General features: G+C 48.2%; 3 protein-coding genes across 10 annotated transcripts in view; 2 read left to right on the top strand and 1 right to left on the bottom strand.

Moving 5' to 3' along the window:
- The window catches only part of LOC147430218 (uncharacterized), a 43572-nt gene extending 21104 nt beyond the window's left edge, over positions 1-22468 (top strand). Inside the window, exon 2 of one of the 2 annotated variants that reach the window (XM_086494717.1) lies at positions 17662-22468. In XM_086494717.1, coding sequence (XP_086350843.1) covers positions 20044-21351 — 1308 coding nt within the window. In that variant the 5' untranslated portion in view covers positions 17662-20043 and the 3' untranslated portion in view covers positions 21352-22468. The remainder of the gene's footprint in view (positions 1-17661) is intronic. The other variant, XM_086494718.1, reaches the window with a different exon arrangement.
- Positions 1-24442, bottom strand: part of LOC147430217 (uncharacterized) — a 124133-nt gene that overhangs the window by 57805 nt on the left and 41886 nt on the right. The gene's annotated exons all lie outside the window — the stretch shown is intronic.
- LOC147430219 (uncharacterized) lies at positions 1493-2236 on the top strand. The gene has a single exon (XM_086496097.1). It carries the CDS (start codon positions 1493-1495, stop codon positions 2234-2236), a length of 744 nt encoding a protein of 247 aa, XP_086352223.1.

Genomic DNA, 24442 nt, shown 5'->3' with positions numbered 1-24442 from the left:
CAGCCAGCAGGGCAACGTCCTCTGCGTGACAGGTTGTGGGCAACAACAGGTAGCGGGTCAATCCCATAGAGGGAGTTGCGAACAGCAGGGGACAACAGGGGATCGTTGCTCAACAGAGAGTAGTGCAGGCACGAGCTTCTCCCACAGAGGGGGCCGCATGCAGGATTGAGTCAGCGCCGTGAGGGGGCTTACATCAGCAGCGAGCTGACCCTACTGGGGGCCGTGTACATTCTCTGCCATTACAGGTGCAGTTTGGGAGCAAGCCCCGCTGAAGCTATGTCTTTTTCTTTCGACAGTGGTATATGCTGTGCCCAATTCAGAGCAGAGAATTTCAAAAATTCACAGAAACTGCGGGGCGGGGGAGGGGGGGGGGGGGGGGGGGGGGGGGGGGGGGGGGGGAATTTGTATGCGAAATGTATGCTTGATGCGGGAGAAAATGTATGCATAAGTGTGGAAAGTTCTGGAAACAGCTATGTGTTTAGTGTGGCTGTCTTGTGATGGAGGTCATGAGCGCAAACCCAATACTTCCCGAGAGCTCTAGCCCCTCCCCCTTGAGTGGTTTGCATGCAATGGCATCACTAGCAATGAAGAAATCAACTTTTATGGCTACCAGCAAGAGGTTAGCAAACGTGAAAAAGGAGATGAAGGCGTACAAGACAGAGGTGGAAGAGTGGAAGATGGAGAAGGCGGTCTTTCTTCAATGGAAAATCAGCAAGGCCGAGCTTCGAACTGTGGAGAAAATGGAGCATCGGGCCGAAATTGAAGAACTCAAGTTTCAGCCCTCAAGAGAGACCTAGCCGAGGCAAGAGCCAATGGTGGACTAGAAGAGGGAGAAATCCAACCCTTAATGATAGAAGAACTTAAGGTAATCAAAGAGCAAATGCAAGCCATTAAGGAAGACGAGAAACAACAGGAAGTAAAAACATCTTCATGGACAGATATGATTACCAAAAACCATAAGAAAGTGGAGGAAGCGGAGAAGTGGATTTCGGTCGCAAAGAAGGGCAAAGGCAAGGAGGTATCAATCCCCACTCCCACCATCATCAACATGACACTTGAGGAGGAACAATGAAGACGTATGAGGGCTTTGCATGTGAGGATTACCGGCCTCAACGATCGGGAAAAAATTGATGAGGAAGTACAGGAGCTCATGGTACTAATGGGGATGCAAAAAGCGACACACACAAGAGCATGGAGAGTTGGTAAGAAAAGTGGAGGCACGGGGGAAACATCGAGAGGAAGAACTCTCATATTGCGATTCCCCTCTATTGAGGAGAAGGACTTTTTGAGAAGGAGGCCCACTCTCAAAAAGACCGGTATCTTCCTTGGTGGCGATCTCACCCTCTCACAGCTTGCCCACATGCAGGAAGTCATGCTAGAGATTAGGGCCGCAAGAGAAAAAGGGAAGACGGCTTGTTACAGAGAAGGAAGAGTGGTCATTATGGAGAGACGCCCTACATGACGGTGCGAGACCTATGGGACCACACTAAAGATGGCTACTTGGAATTGTAATGGGTCTATGAGGTTGGATGTTGGGGCCTTTGAGGACAGTTTCAAAGACAGGGACATTGTATTCTTCTCGGAGACTCACCAAGCGCCTGGACAGGTGATGCCACATGTGGGGGGATATAGATGGGAGACAACCCACAGGATAGTCACGAGATCTGAGCATGGGAGTAGAGGTTCAAGAGGAGTAGCAGTGCTATTTAGAGAGGAGCTACAGCCACTACTACATATTGTACGGAGAGATGAGCATGCTAGATACATGTGGGTGAGGTTGAGAGCTGACACAAGTCAATTTCTATACATTGCCATATGTTACTTCCCTCCCAGTACGTCAGTATATGCTGCATCCAACGGGCAGTCGCCTTTCCCTATACTGGATGATGATATATGGGAGTTTTCTAGGGATGGTGATATCATCCTCCTAGGGGACTTCAATGCCCGAACGGGCAACTCTCAGACAGTCTTCTACGACACTTCAGATGAGATGCTTAGAGAGCTGGATGTGGGGGAGTTGGGGCTTGACATATGCTCACACGACAAAGAGCAGACTGAGTATGGGAGATACCTCACAGTTATGACGACTACACAAGGGTTAGCCATACTTAACGGCTTACAGCGATCTCCTGGAGCAGCCAGCTTCACATGTTGTAGCGCAGATAGTGTGTCGTGCTCTCTACAGTGGGTGCTCCTCAGTGCAATGTGCATGACAATCTCACTCAAAACAGACTGAAAGCAGGAAACAATAGACAACAACTGAGCTCACAAAGACACAACAGCAACAGTAGACCACAACAAATGACTCGACTATCTCAAAGAACTGATATAGACTCTGGCGTGGCAGCACACTTAGCTCCAGCCCAGGACTCTCAGGTACACTGGGGTGTCGAGGCTCAGATGTGCCGAGATGGTGAAGACGTGCTCTGTGTCTAGACTCACTCTAAACGACTACATAAAAGATGTGAAGGAAATGATGATAATGACCCAACGGCCCATAAATGTCAGCCATCTAAGCCAATCTCCAAAGTGAGTGGTGGTGGTGACCTGGCCACGATGTCCACTAGACCATCGTCCGTATCCTGCCATGTGTCACTGCCAAGTCCAGCCCAGAGAGTCCGTCCAGTGTGAACCAGACCATACCAATTGTACTAACTGAGTGTCCTGTGAAAGTGACACTGTAGCCTGCTATATTACAGGTTGCCCGCCACAAGACCGCTCACCGTCTCGATGAGAGGAAATATTGAAAAACTAGGAAATACTGAAAAACTGTGAAATAAAACCAGTAGGTACCGCATGTACATCTTTCTTGAAGCAGGTGCTTGGCCCAACCATGCAAGAAATGATTGCAGCTGGCAAGAGAATTCAACACTTGGAGGAGGAGGTTTCTCTGCTCGAAGACAGGATGGCGGATTCTTATGCAAAGATGATGACAGTTCAGGAGAATTCTAGGAAGTTCCAAGTAGAGTGTGAAGAGCTGCAACAAACTCTTGGCACTTCTCGAGCTGAAAACCAATGAAGTGTAGTTGCTCTGAAGGAGGCATATGAGAGGCTCCTGAAGGAGTTGCAGAGGCCAGTCGTAGTTGTTGAGGAAGAGCATGAAGGGTTCACGAAGCAGATTGAAATGCAGACTCCTTGACGAGAATTCTTGGGTTGCAAAGGGAGCTTGAGGCTACTGAAGGCACAATGTGGATCAGTGGGGTGGGGGAGATGAGGCTGAGGCTGAGGCTGAGGCTGAGGCTGGGAGGGGTGGGGAAGTTTAGATAGGGGCGAGGGGAAGGGTTTACTAGATAGGGGCGAGAGGGTCTAGATAGGGGCGAGTGGGGGTGGGTAGGGGAGAGGGGGGGCTGGTTAGGGGCGAGGGGAAGGGAGGAGGTGGGTAGGGGCGAGGGGAAGGGAGGGGTGGGGTAGGGGCAAGTAGGGGGTTGGTAGAGGCGAGAGTGTGAGGGGGTGGGTAGGGGCGAGGGGGAAAAGGGTAGGGGCGAGTAGGGGGTGGGTAGGAGCAAGGGGGAAAAGGGTATGGGTGAGTAGGGGGTGGGTAGGGGCGAGGGTAAGAGAGGGGGTGGGTAGGGGCGAGAGTGTGTGTGTGGGGGGGGGGGGGGGGGGGGGGGGGGGGGACGAATTGGGGAGGGGGAGGGACTAAGGGCGAGGAGGTGTGAGGGGGACTAGGGCTGTAGATGAAGTCCATGGTCCACTGGTTAAAAGAGGAGATGCTACAGAGCGCAGCCACCATGAGCAAGACAACTATCATGAGAATGGAATTCATCAGGCAGGACGAGCTCTGTGAAGGGAGCTTTGTTCTGGGAGAAGCAGACACCAATGGGGCTGATTTTTGAGGTGGGGTGAACTCCTATCGAGGAGATTTCTGCCCGCTTCTATGCTTCTTCACAGGCTTACCAAATTCAAAGGCTTTCACCAAGAGCGCATCACGAGTAGCTTCTGTGACATTCAACTTTTGAGCTGGCTCATTTGGTGTAGTGACTGTGGAAACATTTGAAGGGGGTGTACCTTCAGGCAAAGAGTGAATAGAGACTCCATAACAGGCATAGATTTGGTAGCTTCCAACCACTCCAGCAGATCTTCGTCTGACCCTTCAGGTGTAGTAGGCTGTTCTTGTTCCAGGTTTGGTTTCCATTGACAAAGAAACTTGTTGCACCATTGGATCCATACCTCCTTCTAAGAGAATGGGTTGCATCGGGGAGCCAGAAGTATGTATCCACATTGCATCGTTTCCCCAATCATGAAGTTCTTTAGTGTGTCGCAGCCATGGTCTTCCAATGAGCAAGGGAAATCCGCCCTCAACCTGGGGAAGACGAACCACAACAAAATCCAAGTTAAAAGTAAAGTCTTGTACCTGCAGAGGCACATTGTCCACTATGCCCACTGGGTAGACTGTCTGCTGGTCGGCCAACGTAACTGTGAAGGAAGCAGGGCCAGTAGGCTGTAGACCTAGAGCTAACATAGTGAACTTGGGCATCAGGTTGATGCCAGATCCACCATCCAATATCACTCCTGAGAATTGCCGACCCAAAACGGACACTGTCAGGCGAGGGCTTCTATAATCAGTGAGTAGAGCAGTGGGATTGGATATCATATAGGACTCTGATGGTCGCACTGGGAGGTGCCCGCCACTAGGACCTGCTCCAGGGTAAAGTGAGAATAACTGCAAGGGTGTCACTTCTGAAACTCGCATCTAGCCGCAACATGTCATAGAGGGACACTTGTTGGAAAGTGTTCTTCAAGACTGTCTCCGTTGTAAGCTTTTCTTTTTCTACCTGTTGTTCCTCAAGTACCTTGATCTTCTGTAGATCGGAAATTGCTTCCAAAAAAGCTTCATCAAGATCGGAGAGCAAAGATTTGGATTCCTTCATGGCACTGGGGGATGGCTTGTTAACAGCTGAAGGCAGGGTATCCATTGGTGTGAGAATGTGTGGGGGAGTTGAACTTGCTGGAATGCTAAGACCGAGAGCGGCTCTCTGGGCCCGGGTGAGGAAGCCAAACGGCTCCTCTACCAACCGTGGCGGCTTATTTTGAGGGGTAACCACGTGGGTAGAAGGGGGCAGCTGAGAAACAGTGCTAACTGCTATCAAATTGAGCTTGGGAAAGGCAAACTCATTCTGACTTTGACTTGGGTTCGAAGCCGTGGATGCACGAATTTTAGGGCAATCCTTACTGTAGTGATCCTTCGTTTCAGGGCAATGACAGCAAGGAGGGGACTCTTCTGGCAGGGGGCATTTGCTTTGGTAATGCCCATATTCCCCGCATCTGTTGCACAAAATGGGCCGATTTAAAGGGCGAGTCGAAGGGCGAGGTAGTCCTTGCTCCTCGTGCATTGAGTTAGAGGTGAAGGCATAGAATCTTTGAGGTGATGAGGAAGCATGGGTATGATAAAAGCTCTGAGAGGGAAAAGTGCTCTGCATACCTTGCATAGGAGGGGCTGTCAGCAAAGGTGGCATATGGTGTGGATGGCCACAGGGAGAAACCATGTTGGATGCAGGTGCTGGCCCTTGTTGAAGAGTAGGACCAAGACTTTGTTGTATTTGTCGCAATCCCTTGAGGTAGTAACAATCCTTGTCCTCATGTCCAGTGGCAGTAAACCCGAAGAGGGCATTCCTGTGGAGGGTGCCTTGGAGAGCGGCATGAGCTACACCAAACCATAGCCTTAGTCTCTTGCTGACACTTGAGCTCTTCTAGCTCGCGCTTGATCTGTTCCAATGCCTCGTGATATGGAGGCTTCTCCTGTCTAAGAGAGAAGGACCTCTCCTCTTGAAGAGCTCGCTGTAACTTTAGGGCTTCTAGTTCCCTGCATAAAGAAGTTAATGGATCAACAGGACTTTCCGAAAACCCAAAGGGGGTCTCTATGTGAGGGGAGTTGTTGAACAGCTTCCTAGCTCCCTCTATCCTAGTAGCAGCTGCGATGAACTCCTCCAGAGTGGCATCGGGTCGGAGACTCTCTCGGAGTTTTTGCTGAGAAGTTTTGGGAAGCACCTCCTCTACCCACTTCTTAACCATAAATTCACCGGGTTGTTGGGGAAGCTTGGCAACCACAGACTTGGTTTTAGTCATAAGTTCTGCAAAAGTCTCCTCTGGTTGGAGCACCATGTTGGCCAATTCATCCAACACCTTCTCTTGGTAGTCACCTGGCCTGAAAGCTGCACAGAATTGTTGTCTTAAGGCTGCCCAAGTTGCAAAATGGTTATCTGCAAACTGGCTGTACCAATTGTCTGCTAAGTCATCCAAGGTGGATGGAAAGAGTACCAAATAAGCATCTTCCCTGTTAAGACCACGACCCCTACAGAGAGATACAAACCTCCTTGCATGGTCGTCAGCATCTTCTGAAGAGAGTCCTTTGAATGTAGGGAACTTGATGTTTACCTTGGCCAAAACGCTAGCCAACAGCTCCATGGCCCCTTGCTAAGCCTGTTGCTCAGTAGCCTGCTGTAGCAGAATAGGAGAGAGCTTTACTGAGAAGGTGATCTGAAAGATGTGCAACCGGATGGAGGAATGGGTGATGTCGTATGTGGAGGTATGGGTGATGAGGTTGATAGACTTCTACTAGGTACTAAGGTTCGTCTTCTGTTGTAGTACTTCAGAGGGCTCAGTAGTGCCCTTTGACGCTCGACTGACCATCTTGTATGTGTCATGCAGTGACGACCAATCCAAGCAAGCTTTGAGCAAGAAAACCTTGAACTGGCTGAAGACAACCTTGAACTGGTTGAAGACTGGTCTAGATTCTACTAGACCAGGCAAGTGACTAGACCATGCTGGACCAGGGACAAGACCAAGCTGGGCCAGGGACGAGGAGAACTAGACCAAGGTCGAGGAGAACTAGACCAGGGACGAGGACTGGTTGGACCAGGGCGAGAGATGACTAGGGCGAGGGAGGACTAGACCAACTGGACCAGGCGAGAGGAGAACGGTGCAAGGCAAGGTAGGCGAAGCTAGATAGACCCAACTAGCTTCAAGATTTGTACCTCACAGAGTGAGATTTCAGTTGAGGTCCCACCATGATCGCCAAAATGAGAGCACCTGTAGCACAGATAGTGTGTCGTGCTCTCTACAGTGGGTGCTCCTCAATGCAATGTGGTTGACAATCTCACTCAAAACAGACTGAAAACAAGAAACAGTAGACAACAAGTGAGCTCACAGAGACACAACAGCAACAGTAGACCACAATAAATGACTCGATTATTTCAAAGAACTGATACAGACTCTTGCGTGGCAGCACACTCAGCTCCAGCCCAGGATTTTCAGGTACAATGGGGTGTCAAGGCTCAGATGTGCCGGGTGTTAGGAAATATGACGTAGCTAAATAGATATTTGACTAGATTACTTAATGGAGAGAGATAGATTTCACACACAAGAGATTATAGAGTAGAGAGAGAGAGAGTACATACGATATACGTGGTTCACCCAATGTGGGCTACGTTCACGGGAAAGCAGCCACTCAATGGCTTTAGTACTTCAAAAGAAGAAGTAGTTTACAAAGGAATTATGCCCTTAATAGAGCTCCCGCCTTGCTTTACTCTCACCACCTCATACTCACCTTGTTGCATCAACTTCACACTATGAAATGTGTGTAGAAATGGCCTCCTTTTATAGAACAAAAGGGCTGCCCTCTCTCATGAGAAACAGCCATGTGTAGCGGCCCTTGTGTAGATAAGTCCAAATCGGACCCTCCAATCCGCCCATGTGTGGCCGCCCTTGAGAAGACAAGTCCGCTTTTGAATTTGGCCACCGGCCATTGAATTCGGCCACCAGCCACCGGCCATTGACTTCCGACCACCGGCCAACCGACCAGTCGTTTTCCGACCACTTTCCAGCCGCTATCCGGCCATAATATTCCGGCAAAAAAGGAATATTCTGTCTGGCCCCTGAATTTTGGCCGTGAAAATTTTGATTTCCGGCGAGTGATTTTTATTTCCGACGAGTGATTTTCCTTCACGCACAATGGCTTCTCCTCATAATGGGGACCTTATAAATCTGCATTTTTACCACAGAAAATTACAAGGGGTAAATCAAGCTCCATACTTAACACTGGGATGGTGAAGACGTGCTCTGTGTCTAGACTCACTCTAAACGACTACGTAAAGATGTGAAGAAAATGATGATAATGACGCAACAGCCCATAAATGTAAGCCACCTACGCCAATCTCCAAAGTGAGTGGTGGTGGTGACCTGGCCACGATGTCCACTAGACCACCATCCGTATCCTGCCACGTGTCACTGCCCAGGCCAGCCCAGCCCAGAGAGTCCGTCCAATGTGAACCAGACCAGACCAACTATACTAACTGAGTGTCCTGTGAAAGTGACTGTAGCCTGCTACACATGTTTTCTGCGCAGACATGGAGCCAATACAGTGGACTATGTTATGACACAGCCGAGCTTTATCCCTTGCATTCAGGATTTCACAGTGGGAGCAAGGACAGTGGGCGTAGCAATAGATCATGCTCTCTTGACACTATTGGTTTCATTCCAGTATAGTACAGCCCAAACATCGGGAGGCAGATCATACACTCGTTTTACATTTACACCAGAGACTGATTTTGTTTATACAGAGGAGATCTAGGACCGTCTATGGAAAGGCACAGCTGGCACAGCTGGTACAAGCCTCTCGGTAGAGGAGTGCACCACTTTACTGACTGAGACACTGCATGGAGCTGCATCAGTGGCATACCCACACACCCAGCTAGACAGGAGACCACATTCTGGGAGCATCCCAGAATAGTTGGTACGATGAGGAGTGCAGAGAGATGAGAGCCCAACTTCAGAGGGATCTTCTTTTAGGGGTCATCACTTACAGACAGTCTCGGATTGCTTCCCGGCGCCTTGTGCGACGGAAGAAGCGAGCTTACCTGGCTCACATGGAACGAGAATTATTCAGATGTTCTTGAGTGGGGATTCAGGAGAGGCATGGCGACTCTTTCATGAGCATTCCCCTCCCCCAGTGATTACTTCGCCTGATGTGTGGAGCCAGTATGCGACATTGTTATATACGGTTCTTGGACAAGAACCCCTTCCAGACCCTACAGAGCCATGCCCAGCTACGAGCACCTTCTTTACCACTGGGATGGTACAGAAGTCCATTGACAGGATGAGGACCAAGAGGGCATATGATCATGACGGTCTAGTAGTGGAGCACTTTATACATGCTAGGGATATGCTGATGGAGGTTCTTGTAGTGTTGTTCAATCGTGCCATGTGTGGGGTTACCTGAGACTTGGAGGTTGTCTACTATTGTACCTATCTTCAAGGCAGGGGATCCTACAGAGCCTGGGAACTACCGCACTATTATGGTTGAACACACATTGGCACGGTTGTATGCATCCATTCTTGAGCAGCGCTTGAGTATTTGGGCAGAGGATGAGGGGGTACGAGCAAAGGGTCAGACCGGTTTCAGGAGAGGTTTCTCCACTCTTGATCATATTTTGACACTCATTGAGGAGGGCAGGTCACATGGGAGACGGATTTATTGTAGCTTTGTGGATTTCCGCAAAGCATTTGACATGGTACCGAGAGCTCGATCGATGCGCAGACTACAGGAGATGGGGGTGCCCATAGAGTTGATCTGGGGGATTATGGCTCTGTACAGATCAGTGATGGGACATGTACGCACTCCGGAAGGGGTATCTGATCTAGTTCACTCTACTGTTGGGGTGAAACAGGGCTGCCCATTGTCTCCTACTCTATTTGGCATGTATGTTGATGAGGTGTCTGATTACATTGACAGAGAGGGTGACAGAGGTGCCCAGCTGGCAGGGACGTGGATCCCATTGTTGTTATATGCTGATGATATTGTGTTGATATCTGACTCACCAGAGGGTATGCAGCGACATTTGGATGCACTACACAGTTTTTCAAAGTATAGGGGATTGTGTGTAAACCTTGGTAAAAAACCAAGGTTATGGTGTTTAACACCACACCACAGTGGATCAGGAAATCAGCACCTACTTTCACATATGGTCAGGAGATTGTGGAGTATACAGATGCGTACACTTATCTGGAGGCAGTCTTCATTGGGCCGAGATTTTCTTTGAGAAGAGCAGCAGAGACTAGACTGACTAGAGCTTATGCGGCTTTGGGAGGACTAGAGAGGATGTGTTTGCAAGTTCAGTTTCAGGAACCTAGGACAAAGCTATGGCTCTTTGATACTTCGGTTGCATCTACTATGCTATATGGAGTGCAGGTTTGGGGACCTTTTGTAGGCTAGGATGGTTGGAGACGTATGGAGAGGCCCTTGGTATCTATGATCTCTCGGCTGATTAGAGCCAAGGCGTCCGTACCACATGATATCATTCGAGCGTAGTTAGCTGCCTCCCCTATGGAGATTGAGGTGCTTACCAGATCAGTCTCCTCTGTACACAGCCTATGGGATACTACCAGAGACAGATATGATAGGCTTGCGCTAGAGTCCTCCAGACAGCTAGCTCTACAGGGGGATACATCATGCTGGTATGCACAGATGACATCATGGTTTCAGACACATGGCTTCACCATGGACAGGCTGCCTCCTTTTCAGTACTCTCTACAAGCACCCTTGATGTCTCTGACACGGGTGGAGATTATAGAGTCATCGTTAGGATCTGATCCAGCTGGACACGAGGACTCAGGAGGACATGGATAGAGCCGGTACAGGAGTTGCAGTACAGGAGTTGGGCATGAAGATGGCTTTCTATAGAGAGCATCTTCTCCGCCTCACAAGGGATGGGTTTGTGATTCGACCTAGCTATATGGACACACATCTTTCTCATGGCTTGCGTTGTGTCATTGGCCAGATACGCACATCCTCACATCAGCTCGAGATTGAGACTGACAGATTCACAGGGATACCAGCAGATAGCAGGATATGCCGCTTATGTCATCTAGAGCCAGAGACAAAGTTACATTACATATGTCATTACACAATGTATTATGAGATACGAGGCCGTTTTCATTGTCTATTTAGAGAGGGTTTTGGGCCTCTATCTAGGGTCATGAGCTATGAGGATCAGAGATGTCTTGGACTGTATCTACTTGAGTTACACAGGCACAGAGACACTTTACTGAGGAGAGCTGGAGAGAGACGGTCCCAGAGACAGATCACAGATTTCTTTACACTAGATATTGGACCCCCAGAGGAGCAGCCAAAGGAGCAGACACCATTGCAGAGCTCTGCCTACACTCATACTACCGCTACTGGCATTCTCATAGACCGAGCACTGGAGCTAGGGAGATCTAGACGCCCGCGATTGAGGAGAGGAGCTACACAACATCGACGGAGACTACAGCAGAGGATTTGAACCATACTCTCTCAACGTCCAGAGTGCAGATGAGGATGGATCTCCACCATATCGTCCCCCCTTCTTTCATTGTACTACACATTGTATTTTGTTTCAGTTTTTTTTTATTCCGGACATGGTATTAGATTCGCTATGTTGTAACGGCTTGGTCTCATAGGTCATTTTGGCCTTTTGAAGACGTTAATATATCATTTGATTTCATCTACTTTATTTGGTATGTATATTGATGGGGTCTTTGATTATATTGACAGAGGAGGAGATAGAGGTGCTCAGCTTGCAGGGACATGGATCCCTCTTTTATTGTATGCTGACGATACCGTGTTGATATCAGACTCACCAGAGGGTATGCAGAGACATTTGGACGCATTGCATAGTTTTGCAGAGGATAGTGGATTGTCTGTCAACCTTGGTAAAACCAAGGTCATGGTATTTAATACCACGCCACAGTGGGTTAGGAGATCAGCACCTACTTTCACATATGGACAGGACAGTATGGAGTACACTGATGCATACACATATCTTGGGGTGGTCTTTAGTGGACCGAGGTTCACACTGAAAGTGGCAGCAGACACTAGATTGACTCGTGCCTATGCAGCCCTAGGTGGTTTAGAGAGGATTTGTTCGCAAGTTCAGTTCCAGGAACCTCGAACAAAGCTCTGGCTTTTCGATACTTTGGTCGCTTCAGTTATACACTACGCGGTTCAGGTTTGGGGACCGTCTATTGATAGTGCTGGATGGACTAATATGGAGAGACCCCTGATATCTATGATTTCTAGGCTGATTAGAGCCAAGGCCTCAGTCCCACATGACATCATACAAGCGGAGCTGGCTGCCCAACCTATGGAGGTTGAGGCACTCACCAGATCAGTATCATTTGTACACAGCTTATGGGACACCACCAGGGACAGGTATGCCAGGCTTGCTCTCGAGTCATTCAGACAGTTGGCATTACATGGATATACATCATGTTGGTATGCACAGATGAGCTCATGGTTTCAGAGGCATGGTTTCAGCATGGACAGGCTGCCCCCTTTCCAGTATTCTCTTGATGCACCATCCTTGGCTCTTACACGGATGGAGACTACTAGACTCATTCGGCAGGATCTTATCCAGCTTGATAGCAAGAGGACATGGATAGAACCATCACGGGAGTTGGGTACGAAGAGGGTTTTCTATAGAGAACATCTTCTTCAACTCACGACAGACGGATTTGTCACACGGCCCAGTTACATGGACACACATCCATCTCATAGGTTACGATGTGCTATTGGCCAGATTTGCACATCTTCACACCAGCTTGGGATTGAGACAGGTAGATTCAAAGGCATACCAGCAGACAGTAGGATATGTCAGTTATGCCATGCAGAGCCAGAGATAGAGTTTCACTACATATGTCGCTGCACAGTCTACTATGAGATACGGGGACGCTTTCATTGTCTATTCAGAGATGGTTTTGACTCGTTAGACAGAGTCATGAGATATCAGGATCAAAGATGTCTCGGATTATTCCTACTTGAGATTCAGAGACATAGAGACGCTCTATTGAATGGGCAAAGACAGAGACAGTCCCAGAGACGCATCTCAGATTTCTTCAGTCTGAGTACCACAGAGTCAGAGGGGACACCACCACCAGAGAGCTCGGTTCCCACCCATACACACATCAACGGTACTCTCATTGATCGAGCTATAGAGTTAGGGAGATCAAGACGACCGCGACTGATGAGGGGAGCCACGCAGCACCGGCGGAGATTGTGGCAGAGGATCCACAGGATTCTAGCACGACACCCAGAATGTCGATCGGGATAGGCTTCATGCTACTGCTATATTGTATCATGGTGACACTTATCCCCACTTTGTACCTTTATGGCATGATACCATTGCTCAGCCTACCAGCCACCCATAGGAGTCGGTAGCACTCCTATCAGTTCTTTGTTTGTAGTTTTCTTGTTTGTACCCAGACTTGGTACTAGACTCATCATTGTAATCAGTTGGTCTCATAGGTCATTTTGGCCTCTTGTAGACGTTAATATATCATTTCATTTCATTTTCTCTCTCTCTCTCTCTCTCTCTCTCTCTCTCTCTCTCTCTCTCTCTCTCTCTCTCTCTCTCTCTCTCTCTCTCTCTCTCTCGTGTTGTGGGTGGAAAGAAATAGTTAAGAAGCCTCTCTCTCTCTCTGCCCCCTGCTCGCGCGCCCCTTTGTCCCTGCCCCCGCCCTCTGCTGTCTCCCGTGTTGTGGGTGGAAAGAAATAGTCAAGAGACCTCTCTCTCTCTCTCTGCCCCAAGCACCCCCTGCTCCCGCTCGCTGCCCCCTGCTTTGCACCCGCCCCTACTCGCGCGCTTTGCTCTCTCCCGCTGCCTTGCGCAGAGCGCTCCCCCTCTCTCTCTCTGCACCCCCTGCTCCCTCTGTCCCTGCCCCCGCTTTTTTGCTCTCCCGCTGCCCATGCCCCCGCCCTCTGCTCTCTCTCGTGCTCTACCTGCAACCCCCCAACCCAGCCTAACCTAACGCGTAGACAGAGAAAGAGGGGGGGGGAAGTAATGTAGAGAGAGAAAGAGGAATGAAAAAAGTGGCGTAGAGAGAGAAAGAGGGGAAAAATGACGTAGAGAGAGAAAGAGGGAAAAAATTACGTAGAGAGAGAAAGAAGGGAAAAAAAACCAAACTGGCATAGAGAGAGAAAGAGGGGGAAAATCGCGTAGAGAGAAGGAAAAAAAAAGAGAGAGAGAGAAAGAGATGAATAGCGTAGAGAGAGAAAGGGTAGAGAGAGAGTCTTTGCTCGCGTAGAGAGAGAGAGAACAAAGAAAAACTCACTTTTGTATCCCTCTCCCTCTTCTGCTGCGGCCCGTCAATCATGAGAAAGCAAAACGGCAAGGATGACCCGGTGGAGGATGCCATCCAAAAATGCAAAGAAGAATTGAGCGAGTCCATCAGCAAGATCAACCGCCACCTCCTAGGTACTATTAACGAACTCAACGCATGCGTAGCAGCACAAGAAAGCACGATACATACTCTCGAGGATCACGTGAAGGCCCAAGATGAGGAAATCGCACTATTGAAGAAAGAGCTTGCAGAGGTGCGATCGCAGAATGTCCTCGAAGAAGGAGAGCTTCATCCCTCTGTCATTGAAGAACTTAACACGATTAAGGAACAAGTACGGGCCATCAAGGAAGGTGGGGAGCAACAAAAAGAAATGACGACCTCGTGGGTAGATGTCATCACAAAGACCAAACAAAAAGCAGAAAAGGGATCGAGATTGTCAAGAAAGGAAAAGGCAAGGAAATAACCCCCACTCCCACGCCAACCATCATCAACTTGACACTAGCAGAGGAGCATAGGAGACGTGTACGAACCTTACACGTAAGGATATGTGGCCTCAGAGACCGAGGTAATGTGGATAAAGAGGTGAAAGAACTCATGACTCTGGTGGGAATCAGCGACCAGACGCTGATAGGAGCTTTTTGGTTTGAAGTTCGCCGGCTCATGTATATATGATGTGCTCGCTTTTTCCACTTTTGAGTGTGATATGGTTGCTTCTACAGTGTTGGACAATGCCAATTTTTGATGTGTGCTCCTGGCTATGGTCTACTGCTCGCCGTTTGACCAAGATTGCAAAGAATGGATGCGCTTGAAGCTTGAGGCGATTGAGGGTCGAGCATCATTCATGTTGTGATGAATGAGGCTACATCAGCAGGCTTCATAGGCATTGGGTATTGCTTGCGGTAGAGCCAGTAAAGTGAACGTGATGGCTTGTCAAGTTCAGAGTTAAGATGGTGAGATCCAAGCTCGATGCAGCCACGATGAGGAACTCAAGCACCGAATCAAAGGATAGTAATGCTAGGGTGGGAATCAGCTCTTGCTCAAAAGATATTAAAGAGTTATAAACAGGAAGTGTTAAAATACAAAAAAAGGTCTGCAATCATAACGAGCATGGCCTGCACGTGAAGAAGGAGGCGCCGCCATAGAGGGGCGAGCAGGTAGAGGGGGAGGGAGGCTTCTGCGAAGGGGAGGTCTCTGGAGGCCACGCGGGGTTGGAGAGAGGGGAGGGACTGCAGAGAAGGCAAAAAAAAGCCTGCAGGAGTTTGCAAAACAAAGGTGCAGCAAGGGGGCACCAACAAGTGATAAGGGTGGATTGCACTGTCTGAGAGCAGAGCCCCAAGGCCATGAAAAGGAAGGGGAGAGTGCTGCAGACTAGAAGGGCGCGACATTTAGAGAAGCAAGAGAGATAGCTGTAGAAGAGGGGGTGCCGTAGGTTGGAGGTCCGAGCTGGAAAAGGAGGCAAACTACATGCCTCAGTAAGAGGAAGGTGGCCGGCCACCTGTGCAAGGCCGCAACCAAGAAAAGGCAGAACAAAGGAAGGGAGCTCAGAGAACGTCTCACAGGGAATCCATCAAGAGAGCACAAAAGAGAGGTACAAAGCACGGGTTCCAGAAGCCGAGGAGAGAATGAAGACTCTTGGACTGCTGTAGGCAAGAAGGACAAGGATAGTCCAGACTCATGCGAGGCCATTACAAAGGTCTAAAAAGACTCTGAATAGCGGGACTCATCATCAACAGAGAAGGCCGACCATAGTGCACAAGGCAAGTGTGCCATACAAAAACGGCACCTTAGTTTCGCGCTGTCTGTGTAAATAGCCGCGTGACACGGTGCTCTTCTTTGAAAATATGCCTTTGGTTTTTTTAAGTGATGTGGCTTTGGACTCAACAAGGGTGACATTTCAAGCACGTGGGCTAGCACAGAGAGAGAGAGAGAGGATGCAGGTTTAAAAAGGGCAGTCAAGAGCGTTAGTTAAAATGGGAGAGGGGCCTTTAGGGATTGTGGATTGTAGTACACGGCTGGAAAAAGAGCTCACTAATTGCAAGGGCGACCCTTACACGGGTTTGTAAAGTCACGATGGCCGGGGGCTTGGGTTGATAGCTGGATGCAGTCTTTGGAGTCGTAGTTGCAGGTGTTTGAGTGGATGGATTTGTGATCCCGACTGGCAGAGAGGCCAATCTATAGAGGTGTTTCGTTCCGGCTTTCTTCCGTCATCGTTTTGGTGCCCGCCACTGAGGAGCATGTCTTTGAGTACCTTCAGTAACAAGAGCAGGTGTTTTGGTTTTGAGCATCCGACACAGGCATCACAAACTTCTGCAAAAATGGCGCCAGCAATGAATGTATGCTTCTGTGGAAGGAGGGATGAGGATGTACATGCATGGGTTGTCGAAGCAGATACGTTGCCTTTAGAGCTTGATATATTTGATGATGTAGAGAGGGCTGATTTCATGTATGAGAGGTTGTACGAGGATGCTTGGCTTTTTTATGAATGTCTTCCTGAGCAGGTGCAATATAGTTGGAAACTCATGAAGTATGCTTTGTTGAAATATTATGCCTGTTCAAAGCCGCGAGCGAGAGGTCATGTAATACTTTTGTGGCACTTCAAGTGAATACATACGATCTTGGATAACACAAGTTGAGCATGGAATGATGCGCCTTGCGATTGACAGTGATGTAGCAAAAGCTGCATATGCTTCACAAGGCTTGTCTCATGATGCTTTTATGTTTTTGCATATGCTTCCAAAGAAGTGGCGTTATAGCTGGTCAACCTTGAAGGTTTCATTGCTAATGCGCTATTGGAGGTTGGCAAAGCCTCAAGATTCAATAGAGGACTCCCTTGTCACTACTTTTGAATTACTACAAGGAGAGTTTTGGCATATGTTGTGGAGTTTGTTTGAGGGAGACACTTGGGAGTCGGATCTGTATAGCTTGCCCCTTATGGAAAGGTCAGTGGTTCACATGGTGGAAGATTCATCTATCATAGAGCCTATGCATTATGATGAGGAGGTTTTAGAAGATGGATATTGTAGCGATTTTGAGTCTGATGCATCTAGATTTTTGAGTGAAGATGATTTATGTGATAGTGCCTCGCTCGATGATGCATCTGTTGATGAAGAGTCTTCTTGCAATGGATCCATGGTATTTAACTTGGCTCCATTCATGAGGGACATTAGATCACTGAAAGCAAGATCATTGGTGGAATTTGAAAATGCCGAGAGAGAGAAGCAAACTTTGGAATCCCTTAGGGGGAGTGAAGATGTAAGCATAGGAAAGGGAGAGCAGGGACCTGTCTCTTGTGAGGTGTGTGCGCAACCAGTAGCAGAGAAGAGTGAGGATGCTTCAGTTGAAGAGGCCGTTATGAGCTTCTGTGATGAAGTGGTGCAGGTGGAGAGTTTGTGTAATGATGTAAGTGATGATATTGGTTTTTTTGACAGCCTCTTATCAGAAGCAAGTGTTGATGTATCCTTCTCTTTTACATCTGGTACTGGTATGCTAGAAGATGTTACTTATAAGTTTTTTGAACATTTGCTTGATGAGAAAGTGTATTTAAGGGATTTGTATGCCTCTTTGCAGGCATGTATGCTTTTCAATGCCTCTTGAAGGCCACAACGTTTTCTCATGATATTGTTATAAGTGCTTCTCAGGCCTTGGAATGCAATGTGGCTTATGTTGGCCCAACTACAGGTTTCTGTGCAAGAGATTACGAGGAGGGAAGTCTTATGATTCATATGCATGAGGATGACAGAGTTTATGACATGTTTTTTGGTGTGATGTTAATGCATGGCAAGCTTTTGAAATTTTCTTGGGAGCCAGGTGGAGGTTTGGTTACTAATTGAATGCATGGAAGGCCAAGTTTTTATGTGTGGGATCCAGGTGGAGTGGGCATCTACTAGTGTTGCTACTGAGCATGAATGCTCCAGCAGGCTAGGGGGGTTGGCAAACTATGATAGGAGCTTTTTGGTTTGAAGTTTTCCGGCTCATGTATATATGATGTGCTCGCTTTTTCCATTTTCAGTGTGATATGGTTGCTTCTACAGTGTTGGGGAATGCCAATTTTTGATGTGTGCTCCTGGCTATGGTCTACTACTCGCCGTTTGACCAAGTTTGCAAAGAATGGATGCACTTGAAGCTTGAGGCGACTGAGGGTAGAGCATCATTCATGTTGTGATGAATGAGGCTACATCAGCAGGCTTCATAGGCATTGGGTATTGCTTGCGGTAGAGCCAGTAAAGTGAACGTGATGGCTTGTCAAGTTCAGAGTTAAGATGGTGAGATCCAAGCTCCATGCAGGCACGACGAGAAACTCAAGCACCGAATCAAAGGATAGTAATGCTAGGGTGGGAATCAGCTCTTGCTCAAAAGATATTAAAGAGTTATAAACAGGAAGTGTTAAAATACAAAAAAAGGTCTGCAATCATAACGAGCATGGCCTGCACGTGAAGAAGGAGGCGCCGCCATAGAGGGGCGAGCAGGTAGAAAGGGAGGGAGGCTTCTGCGAAGGGGAGGTCTCTGGAGGCTACGCGGGGTTGGAGAGAGGGGAGGGAATGCAGAGAAGGCAAAAAAAAGCCTGCAGGAGTTTGCAAAACAAAGGTGCAGCAAGGGGGCACCAACAAGTGATAAGGCTGGATTGCGCTGTCTGAGAGCGGAGCCCCAAGGCCATGAAAAGGAAGGGGAGAGTGCTGCAGACTAGAAGGGCGCGACATTTAGAGAAGCAAGGAGATAGCTGTAGAAGAGGGGGTGCCGTAGGTTGGAGGTCCGAGCTGGAAAAGGAGGCAAACTACATGCCTGAGTAAGAGGAAGGTGGCCGGCCACCTGTGCAAGGCCGCAACCAAGAAAAGGCAGAACAAAGGAAGGGAGCTCAGAGAACGTCTCACAGGGAATCCATCAAGAGAGCACAAAAGAGAGGTACAAAGCACGGGTTCCAGAAGCCGAGGAGAGAATGAAGACTCTTGGACTGCTGTAGGCAAGAAGGACAAGGATAGTCCAGACTCATGCGAGGCCATTACAAAGGTCTAAAAAGACTCTGAATAGGGGGACTCATCATAAACAGAGAAGGCTGACCATAGTGCACAAGGCAAGCGTGCCATACAAAAACGGCACCTTAGTTTCGCGCTGTCTGTGTAAATAGCCGCGTGACACGGTGCTCTTCTTTGAAAATATGCCTTTGGTTTTTTTAAGTGATGTGGCTTTGGACTCAACAAGGGTGACATTTCAAGCACGTGGGCTAGCACAGAGAGAGAGAGAGGATGCAGGTTTAAAAAGGGCAGTCAAGAGCGTTAGTTAAAATGGGAGAGGGGCCTTTAGGGATTGTGGATTGTAGTACACGGCTGGAAAAAGAGCTCACTAATTGCAAGGGCGACCCTTACACGGGTTTGTAAAGTCACGATGGCCGGGGGCTTGGGTTGATAGCTGGATGCAGTCTTTGGAGTCGTAGTTGCAGGTGTTTGAGTGGATGGATTTGTGATCCCGACTGGCAGAGAGGCCAAGCTATAGAGGTGTTTCGTTCCGGCTTTCTTCCGTCATCGTTTTGGTGCCCGCCACTGAGGAGCATGTCTTTGAGTACCTTCAGTAACAAGAGCAGGTGTTTTGGTTTTGAGCATCCGACACAGGCATCACAAACTTCTGCAAAAATGGTGCCAGCAATGAATGTATGCTTCTGTGGAAGGAGGGATGAGGATGTACATGCATGGGTTGTCGAAGCAGATATGTTGCTTTTAGATCTTGATATATTTGATGATGTAGAGAGGGCTGATTTCATGTATGAGAGGTTGTACGAGGATGCTTGGCAGTTTTATGAATGTCTTCCTGAGCAGGTGCAATATAGTTGGAAACTCGTGAAGTATGCTTTGTTGAAATATTATGCCTGTTCAAAGCCGCGAGCAAGAGGTCATGTAATACTTTTGTGGCACTTCAAGTGAATACATACGATCTTGGATAACACAAGTTGAGCATGAAATGATGCGCCTTGCGATTGACAGTGATGTAGCAAAAGCTGCATATGCTTCACAAGGCTTGTCTCATGATGCTTTTATGTTTTTGCATATGCTTCCAAAGAAGTGGCGTTATAGCTGGTCAACCTTGAAGGTTTCATTGCTAATGCGCTATTGGAGGTTGGCAAAGCCTCAAGATTCAATAGAGGACTCCCTTGTCACTACTTTTGAATTACTACAAGGAGAGTTTTGGCATATGTTGTGGAGTTTGTTTGAGGGAGACACTTGGGAGTCGGATCTGTATAGCTTGCCCCTTATGGAAAGGTCAGTGGTTCACATGGTGGAAGATTCATCTATCATAGAGCCTATGCATTATGATGAGGAGGTTTTAGAAGATGGATATTGTAGCGATTTTGAGTCTAATGCATCTAGATTTTTGAGTGAAGATGATTTATGTGATAGTGCCTCGCTCGATGATGCATCTGTTGACGAAGAGTCTTCCTGCAATGGATCCATGGTATTTAACTTGGCTCCATTCATGAGGGACATTAGATCACTGAAAGCAAGATCGTTGGTGGAATTTGAAAATGCCGAGAGAGAGAAGCAAACTTTGGAATCCCTTAGGGGGAGTGAAGATGTAAGCATAGGAAAGGGAGAGCAGGGACTTGTCTCTTGTGAGGTGTGTGCGCAACCAGTAGCAGAGAAGAGTGAGGATGCTTCAGTTGAAGAGGCCGTTATGAGCTTCTGTGATGAAGTGGTGCAGGTGGAGAGTTTGTGTAATGATGTAAGTGATGATATTGGTTTTTTTGACAGCCTCTTATCAGAAGCAAGTGTTGATGTATCCTTCTCTTTTACATCTGGTACTGGTATGCTAGAAGATGTTACTTATAAGTTTTTTGAACATTTGGTTGATGAGAAAGCGCCTCTTGAGACGGTCATAGATGCTCTGAAGAATGGTAATACTTGTGCATCTGCTATGAATGTATTTAAGGGATTTGTATGCCTCTTTGCAGGCATGTATGCTTTTCAATGCCTCTTGAAGGCCACAACGTTTTCTCATGATATTGTTATAAGTGCTTCTCAGGCCTTGGAATGCAATGTGGCTTATGTTGGCCCAACTACAGGTTTCTGTGCAAGAGATTACGAGGAGGGAAGTCTTATGATTCATATGCATGAGGATGACAGAGTTTATGACATGTTTTTTGGTGTGATGTTAATGCATGGCAAGCTTTTGAAATTTTCTTGGGAGCCGGGTGGAGGTTTGGTTACTAATTTAATGCATGGAAGGCCAAGTTTTTATGTGTGGGATCCAGGTGGAGTGCGCATCTACTAGTGTTGCTGCTGAGCATGAATGCTCCAGCAGGCTAGGGAGGTTGGCAAACTATGATAGGAGCTTTTTGGTTTGAAGTTTTCCGGCTCATGTATATATGATGTGCTCGCTTTTTCCACTTTTCAGTGTGATATGGTTGCTTCTACAGTGTTGGGCGATGCCAATTTTTGATGTGTGCTCCTGGCTATGGTCTACTGCTCGCCGTTTGACCAAGTTTGCAAAGAATGGATGCACTGTCAAGTTCAGAGTTAAGATGGTGAGATCCAAGCTCCATGCAGCCACGACGAGGAACTCAAGCACCAAATCAAAGGATAGTAATGCTAGGGTGGGAATCAGCTCTTGCTCAAAAGATATTAAAGAGTTATAAACAGGAAGTGTTAAAATACAAAAAAAGGTCTGCAATCATAACGAGCATGGCCTGCACGTGAAGAAGGAGGCACCGCCATAGAGGGGCGAGCAGGTAGAAAGGGAGGGAGGCTTCTGCGAAGGGGAGGTCTCTGGAGGCCACGCGGAATTGGAGAGAGGGGAGGGACTGCAGAGAAGGCAAAAAAAAGCCTGCAGGAGTTTGCAAAAACAAAGGTGCAGCAAGGGGGCACCAACAAGTGATATGGCTGGATTGCGCTGTCTGAGAGCGGAGCCCCAAGGCCATGAAAAGGAAGGGGAGAGTGCTGCAGACTAGAAGGGCGCGACATTTAGAGAAGCAAGAGAGATAGCTGAAGGTGGCCGGCCACCTGTGCAAGGCCGCAACCAAGAAAAGGCAGAACAAAGGAAGGGAGCTCAGAGAACGTCTCACAGGGAATCCATCAAGAGAGCACAAAAGAGAGGTACAAAGCACGGGTTCCAGAAGCCGAGGAGAGAATGAAGACTCTTGGACTGCTGTAGGCAAGAAGGACAAGGATAGTCCAGACTCATGCGAGGCCATTACAAAGGTCTAAAAAGACTCTGAATAGGGGGACTCATCATAAATAGAGAAGGCCGACCATAGTGCACAAGGCAAGCGTGCCATACAAAAACGGCACCTTAGTTTCGCGCTGTCTGTGTAAATAGCCGCGTGACACGGTGCTCTTCTTTGAAAATATGCCTTTGGTTTTTTTAAGTGATGTGGCTTTGGACTCAACAAGGGTGACATTTCATGCACGTGGGCTAGCACAGAGAGAGAGAGAGGATGCAGGTTTAAAAAGGGCAGTCAAGAGCGTTAGTTAAAATGGGAGAGGGGCCTTTAGGGATTGTGGATTGTAGTACACGGCTGGAAAAAGAGCTCACTAATTGCAAGGGCGACCCTTACACGGGTTTGTAAAGTCACGATGGCCGGGGGCTTGGGTTGATAGCTGGATGCAGTCTTTGGAGTCGTAGTTGCAGGTGTTTGAGTGGATGGATTCGTGATCCCGACTGGCAGAGAGGCCAAGCTATAGAGGTGTTTCGTTCCGGCTTTCTTCTGTCAACGCATATGGGGGCTTGGAGAGTGGGCACTAAGAAAAGTGGGAGCAACGGAGAAACCTGGAAGGAAAGGGCACTCATTCTCCGCTTCCCCTCCATGGAAGCAAAGGAAGACTTCTTGAAGAAGAGACGGACTCTAAAGAAGATTGGCATCTTTCTTGGAGATGACCTCACCCTCTCGCAGATTGCTCATATGCAAGGGACAAGGGGAAGATTGCTTTTTACAGGGATGGAAAGGTGGTGATATTGGAGCGACGCCCCGCAGGATGGTGCGGGACCTATGGGACCACACTAAAGATGGCAACTTGGAATTGTAATGGGTCACTCCGTCTTGATGTAGGGGCCTTTGAGGATAGCTTCACGGGGGGAGAGATCATTTTCTACTTTGAGATGCATCAAGCACCTAGACAATGCATGCCACAGGTGAGCGGATATAGATGGGGGAGAGCCTGCAGACAAGAAACCAGATTGGAGCATCGAGGACGGGGCTAGGGGGAGTGGCAGTTCTATTCAGGGAGGAATTGCAGCCATTGATATATATAGCACGCAAGGATGAACAGGCTAGGTACATGTGGGTGAGGCTCAGGGAGGCACAGACAGGTAGATACCTCTATATTGCTATTTGTTACTTTCCTCCTAGTACGTCAATATATGCATCACCTAGAGGACAATCCCCCTTTGCTATTTTGGATAATGACATATGGGAGTTTTCCAAGGATGGTGACATTATCATACTAGGGGATTTCAATGCTAGGACTGCCCACCACCAGACAATATTTTATGATACTTCCGAAGAGATGCTTAGGGAGCTGGACGTCACAGAGATGGGTCTATCCAGACTATCACAAGATAAGGAATACACTGAATATGGCAGATACTTGATAGATATGGGAACCGCACACAGATTGGCCATTGTGAATGGCCTACAAAGATTTTCGACAGCTAGAGGTTTTACTTGCTTTCCACACCGACATGGTGCCAGCACAGTGGATTATGTTATGGCCCAGCCAGGTCTCATTCCATTCTTTCAGGATTTCATGGTGGGCACTAGACCAGTTGGAGTAGCAGTTGATCATGCTATCGTGTCTTTCACCCTGACCTTTCAGTTCAGCACAGCTCCATTAGTAGAGGTCCCCACACACACTCGGTATACCTTCATGAGGGAGATGGATTCTGTGTATATGGATGAGATATACAGGCAGCTATGCACCCAGGAGCCGGGACGGCCACTAGATGAACTCACTCAGATATTGACAGAGACGCTCCATGATGCAGCATCAGAGGCATACCCCCACAGCCAGCCCACACGGAGACGATCTGGGAGCATGCCCCAGAGTTGGTATGATGAGAAGTGCAGAGAGACGAAAATCAAATTACAGAGGGAAGTGCTCACGGGTATTACCACACAGACAGTCACGGATTATCTTTCGCCGCCTAGTGCTACGAAAGAAAAGGGCCTATCTATCTCAGCTAGAGCAGGATCTATATCAGCTATTTATAAGTCAGGACTCAGGCGAAGCATGGAAGCTATTCCACGAGCATTCACCACCATCATCGATCACCTCCACTGAGACATGGGGGGAATATGCCACACCTCTCTACACAGCATCAGGGCAACCACCTCTGCCGGACCCACTAGAGACATGCCCGGAGACGT

This window comes from Adiantum capillus-veneris, chromosome 22, assembly GCF_014529385.1.
Source record: "Adiantum capillus-veneris isolate H3 chromosome 22, ASM1452938v2, whole genome shotgun sequence".
Classification (NCBI taxonomy): domain Eukaryota; kingdom Viridiplantae; phylum Streptophyta; class Polypodiopsida; order Polypodiales; family Pteridaceae; genus Adiantum; species Adiantum capillus-veneris.
The sequence above is the reverse complement of the archived record's forward strand: the minus strand, read 5'-3'. Positions and strand labels throughout refer to the sequence as shown.

Bases quoted from the DNA above. Each gene is read 5' to 3' on its own strand.
- LOC147430219 (XM_086496097.1), top strand. From the start codon at position 1,493: ATGGCTACTTGGAATTGTAATGGGTCTATGAGGTTGGATGTTGGGGCC.